At 52.1% G+C, this 6,301-nt stretch overlaps 1 protein-coding gene across 1 annotated transcript in view; it reads left to right on the top strand.

Annotated features, from left to right (window-relative positions):
- The window catches only part of tmtc3 (transmembrane O-mannosyltransferase targeting cadherins 3), a 93,517-nt gene that overhangs the window by 41,490 nt on the left and 45,726 nt on the right, over positions 1-6,301 (top strand). Inside the window, exon 7 of the mRNA XM_080538750.1 lies at positions 1,457-1,709. Within this exon, the coding sequence (XP_080394876.1) occupies positions 1,457-1,709 (253 nt within the window). The remainder of the gene's footprint in view (positions 1-1,456; positions 1,710-6,301) is intronic.

Raw genomic sequence — 6,301 nt, 5'->3', positions numbered from 1 at the left:
AACCCCTCCCCCCCCCCCTGCCCTCCCCAGGTTATCTAACCCCTCCCCCCCCCCTGCCTCCCCAGGTTATCTAACCTCTCCCTGCCTCCCCCAGGTTATCTAACCTCTCCCTGCCTCCCCAGGTTATCTAACCTCTCCCCCCCTCCCCCAGGTTATCTAACCTCTCCCTGCCTCCCCAGGTTATCTAACCCCTCCCTGCCTCCCCCAGGTTATCTAACCTCTCCCTGCCTCCCCCAGGTTATCTAACCTCTCCCTGCCCCCCCCAGGTTATCTAACCTCTCCCTGCCTCCCCAGGTTATCTAACCTCTCCCTGCCCTCCCCAGGTTATCTAACCTCTCCCTGCCTCCCCAGGTTATCTAACCTCTCCCTGCCTCCCCAGGTTATCTAACCTCTCCCTGCCCCCCCCAGGTTATCTAACCTCTCCCTGCCTCCCCAGGTTATCTAACCTCTCCCTGCCTCCCCAGGTTATCTAACCTCTCCCTGCCTCCCCAGGTTATCTAACCTCTCCCTGCCTCCCCAGGTTATCTAACCTCTCCCTGCCTCCCCAGGTTATCTAACCTCTCCCTGCCTCCCCAGGTTATCTAACCCCTCCCCCTCCCCCAGGTTATCTAACCTCTCCCTGCCTCCCCAGGTTATCTAACCTCTCCCTGCCTCCCCAGGTTATCTAACCTCTCCCCCCTCCCCCAGGTTATCTAACCTCTCCCTGCCTCCCCCAGGTTATCTAACCTCTCCCTGCCTCCCCCAGGTTATCTAACCTCTTCCCCCTCCCCCCTGCCTCCCCCAGGTTATCTAACCTCTCCCTGCCTCCCCAGGTTATCTAACCCCTCCCTGCCTCCCCCAGGTTATCTAACCTCTCCCCCCCCTGCCTCCCCCAGGTTATCTAACCTCTCCCTGCCTCCCCCAGGTTATCTAACCTCTCCCTGCCTCCCCCAGGTTATCTAACCCCTCCCCCTCCCCCCTGCCTCCCCAGGTTATCTAACCCCTCCCCCCTCCCCCAGGTTATCTAACCTAACCCCCCCCTCCTCCCCCCTGCCTCCCCCAGGTTATCTAACCTCTCCCTGCCTCCCCCAGGTTATCTAACCCCTCCCCCCCTGCCTCCCCCAGGTTATCTAACCTCTCCCTGCCTCCCCCAGGTTATCTAACCTCTCCCTGCCTCCCCCAGGTTATCTAACCTCTCCCTGCCTCCCCAGGTTATCTAACCTCTCCCTGCCTCCCCCAGGTTATCTAACCTCTCCCTGCCTCCCCCAGGTTATCTAACCTCTCCCTGCCTCCCCAGGTTATCTAACCTCTCCCTGCCTCCCCCAGGTTATCTAACCCCTCCCCCCCCTGCCTCCCCAGGTTATCTAACCTCTCCCTGCCTCCCCAGGTTATCTAACCTCTCCCTGCCTCCCCCAGGTTATCTAACCTCTCCCTGCCTCCCCAGGTTATCTAACCTCTCCCTGCCCCCCTCCCCCAGGTTTGATAACCCTGCGGCGGTCAGCCCAACGCCCACCAGACAGCTGACCTTCAACTACCTGCTGCCGCTGAACGGCTGGCTGTTGCTGAACCCCTCCGAGCTGTGCTGCGACTGGACCATGGGCACCGTTCCCCTGGTGGAGACCCCCCTGGACCCCCGCAACCTGGCCACGCTGGCCTTCTACAGCCTGCTGGGCCTGCTGGCCTACCACAGCCTGCGCCACGGACACGCCTCCGCCAAGACCGTCGTCATGGTGAGGAGAGAGACACACTCGCGCGCACACTCGCTGCTCGTTGTTCCCAGTTGTGTGGCCGGCTGGGACGTCTCCTCACGAACGCAGTGAGACTCACACACACACACACACACACACACACACACACACACACATGGTCCTACACCAACGGCATAGACATGAACGCAGTGAGACTCACACACACACACACACACACACACACACACACATGGTCCTACACCAACGGCATAGACATGAACGCAGTGAGACTCACACACACACACACACACACACACACACACACACACACACACACACACACACACACACACACACAGAGACTCACTCTCAGACTACTAACGCCCCCCCCCCAGGTTCTGAAGGGCTTCCCTGAGTGTAATCTAGTGAATCTAATCTTAAGATTCTGGGATTTTGGATCGGTTGTTGTGGTCGTGGTATGTATGTATCCGGTATGTTCAGTGTGTTGTTGAGATTGAAGGCGAAAGCTGTAGTGTGCCGAACGTCAGACTGACTGACCCTCTTCATTGGGGCGTCTGTGTCTCAGGAGGTAGAGGCTGTGTCTCAGGAGGTAGAGGCTGTGTCTCAGGAGGTAGAGGCTGTGTCTCAGGAGGTAGAGGCTGTATGTGTCTCAGGAGGTAGAGGCTGTGTCTCAGGAGGTAGAGGCCTGTGTCTCAGGAGGTAGAGGCTGTGTCTCAGGAGGTAGAGGCTGTGTCTCAGGAGGTAGAGGCTGTGTCTCAGGAGGTAGAGGCTGTGTCTCAGGAGGTAGAGGCTGTGTCTCAGGAGGTAGAGGCTGTATGTGTCTCCGGAGGTAGAGGTTGTGTCTCAGGAGGTAGAGGCTGTGTCTCAGGAGGTAGAGGCTGTATGTGTCTCAGGAGGTAGAGGCTGTGGCTCAGGAGGTAGAGGCTGTGTCTCAGGAGGTAGAGGTTGTGTCTCCGGAGGTAGAGGTTGTGTCTCAGGAGGTAGAGGCTGTGTCTCAGGAGGTAGAGGCTGTGTCTCAGGAAGTAGAGGCTGTGTCTCAGGAGGTAGAGGCTAGAGCCTAATGATCTCAAGGTTGGCAGATCGGCGGTTCGAGCCCCGGCTGGCCACATGTCGAAGTGTCCTTGGGCAAGTCACTGAACCCCAGATTGCTCCCAGTGAGCGGGCCGGCGCCTTGCATGGCAGCTTGGCCGCCACTGGTGTGTGAATGTGTGTGTGGGTTAGGGTTAGGGTGAATGAGAGGCCGTTGTAAAGCGCTTTGGATGAAGGCGCTATACTGTATAAGTCAGTCCATTTACCATTTACAATGGAATCAATAGTGCAAAATTCTGTGCAAAGTACAATGAGATGAAATGCACTATGATACAGTACAGGTAGTGTGCAAGTAGTTATATAATAATAATAATAATAATAATAATAATAACAATAATAATAATAATAATAATAATAATAATAATAATAATAATAATAATAAACTCGGGGGCACAACCCTAGAAAGCCCAGGGAGACCCTGTCTGGGATGGGATCTATACCAGTAGCGTTAGCATACTGTCTGGGATGGGATCTAAACCAGTAGCGTTAGCATACTGTCTGGGATGGGATCTAAACCAGTAGCGTTAGCATACTGTCTGGGATGGGATCTAAACCAGTAGCGTTAGCATACTTAAGCTCTGATAGTTATTTTTGAACCATAGATAAAAAAGTGACACTAGATAAACTTGAAGATAACTCTGGACTCTGGATAAAGACTTGAATGTGGATTGAATGATGACGTTGTTAGCGTTTCTCTCTCTCTCTAGTCTACAGATTTCATGCAGCGTATGTTAAAGATAAGATGTGGCCCTTGCCATCAAGAAAATGTATCTGATTCTTTCCAACATACCACTAGAAGGGTTGTTGCTTTACTCGTTTGGCACAACAGTTCGTGAGCTTAGAACTATTAGGTTCTCTCTCCGTCTAGAATGATAAGGTTCTATCTCCGTCTAGAATGATAAGGTTCTATCTCCGTCTAGGGCAGTTCAGAGATATTGAGCGTCAAAGTTTTTACATTCCATTATGTTTTGTGAGATGGAACCTTTGTATTTGATTAATTACTAACTCAAAAATTTCAACATTTAAAAAATAACACCACACAGGCATTAATAAACACCACCATGGATCAGATTATGTAAAAAAAAACTCAATTTTGACCAAAAATGGAGATAGAACCTTATAATTCTAACGTCACGAGACACCATCTCTCTGTCAATCTAGAACACAACAGACCATCTCTCTGTCAATCTAGAACACAACAGACCATCTCTCTGTCAGTCTAGAACACAACAGACCATCTCTCTGTCAGCTTAGAACACAACAGACACCATCTCTCTGTCAGCTTAGAACACAACAGACACCATCTCTCTGTTAGTCTAGAACACAACAGACACCATCTCTCTGTCAGCTTAGAACACAACAGACACCATCTCTCTGTCAGCTTAGAACACAACAGACACCATCTCTCTGTCAGTCTAGAACACAACAGACACCATCTCTCTGTTAGTCTAGAACACAACAGACCATCTCTCTGTCAGTCTAGAACACAACAGACACCATCTCTCTGTTAGTCTAGAACACAACAGACACCATCTCTCTGTTAGTCTAGAACACAACAGACCATCTCTCTGTCAGTCTAGAACACAACAGACACCATCTCTCTGTCAGCTTAGAACACAACAGACACCATCTCTCTGTCAGCTTAGAACACAACAGACACCATCTCTCTGTTAGTCTAGAACACAACAGACACCATCTCTCTGTTAGTCTAGAACACAACAGACCATCTCTCTGTCAGTCTAGAACACAACAGACACCATCTCTCTGTCAGTCTAGAACACAACAGACACCATCTCTCTGTCAGTCTAGAACACAACAGACCATCTCTCTGTTAGTCTAGAACACAACAGACACCATCTCTCTGTTAGTCTAGAACACAACAGACACCATCTCTCTGTTAGTCTAGAACACAACAGACCATCTCTCTGTTAGTCTAGAACACAACAGACACCATCTCTCTGTCAGCTTAGAACACAACAGACACCATCTCTCTGTTAGTCTAGAACACAACAGACACCATCTCTCTGTCAGTTTAGAACACCAGCGCTGATGTTATCTCTTTAAAGGTTTTGGCAGATTTAGTGCACTCAAAAGTTCAGTGTGTGAATGCCTGAGTCCTACTGTGTTCAACGGCTGGTCTGAGGAGAGAGAGAGTGTGCAGTCCTCCTTCCTCCCCTCGCTCTTGTGTAACCGGCCCGTGACTTCTTCCACTCTGTTTTCTCTTACCCGGGGCAGCGGTGGTCAGTGAACTTCTCAAGTTGTTGCTCTTAGCCCCCCTAATGGGACGGAGGGACCAGGAATCATAATAAGCTACGTATGTTAAAAAGTGAAAAGTCATCCCGTGGTTCGCTAGGAGTGCTGTTGAACAGGTTGCATGAGGTTATGAAGACTGTACTCAGGCCTGTTTTCGTTTGACTGTGGAAAAAAACGATTTTTCTTTACTTTTTTTTGTGTGAGTGGGGCAGTCCCACTCATATTTTTCATTTTATTGGACAGATATACAGTGAAGACAGACAGGACAGTAAGGAGGAGAAGGGAGAGAGAGAGAGAGGGCATGTCAGCAGGGCATGGGCCGGATTCGAACCCATGCCGACATGGGCTTATGTGTGTACTGTAGACCGCGGTGCTAGACCACTGGACCACCCCAGGCCACGGTGCTAGACCACTGGACCACCCCAGGCCATGGTGCTAGACCACTGGACCACCCCAGGCCATGGTGCTAGACCACTGGACCACCCCAGGCCATGGTGCTAGACCACTGGACCACCCCAGGCCATGGTGCTAGACCACTGGACCACCCCAGGCCATGGTACCAGACCACTGGACCACCCCAGGCCACGGTGCTAGACCACTGGACCACCCCAGGCCATTTTTTCCCCCCACATTTATATAGCGCTTTTCCGAGGCTCAAAGACACTGACAATATAGGGGATACGGAAAACACAAAAACAACAAGTAACATGGAACACAGAGTCAGCGAACGGGGAGGGGGGGGGGGGGGGGGGGGGGTGGTGGGGACAGGGGAGGTGGTTAGGGGTAGGGGAGGCTGTATATATATCAGGGGGGTGGCAGGGTTAGGGGAGATGGGTAGGGGTAGGGGAGGTTGTATGCGTGTCCAGGGGGGGGGGGCGGGGGGGGCCGGGATGGGGGAGATGGCTAAGGGTAGGGGAGGCTGTAGGCATGGGAGAACAGGTAGGTTTTGAGGTGGGATTTAAAAGTGAGAAGTGAGGGTGAGTCTCTGAGTGGTTGGGGGAGAGAGTTCCAGAGGCGGGGTGCAGCTCGTGAAAAGGCACGGTGACCGAAGCCTTTGAGTTTTGAGGGTGGGACAGTGAGGGGAACAATGGATGAGGATCGGAGGGTACGGGTAGGGCGGTGGGGGAGAAGGAGGTCAGTCAGGTAAGGGGGGGCCAGGCTATGGAGGGCTTTGTATGTGAGGATGAGGATTTTGAATTGGATGCGTTCTTTGATGGGGAGCCAGTGGAGAGAGTGGAGGACAGGAGTGATGTGGTCACGGGGTGTTTGAA

Source organism: Nansenia antarctica (assembly GCF_963989245.1).
Source record: "Nansenia antarctica genome assembly, chromosome: 9".
NCBI classification, from domain to species: domain Eukaryota; kingdom Metazoa; phylum Chordata; class Actinopteri; order Argentiniformes; family Microstomatidae; genus Nansenia; species Nansenia antarctica.
Note: the sequence above shows the minus strand (reverse complement) of the source record. Positions and strands in the feature narration are given on the sequence as shown.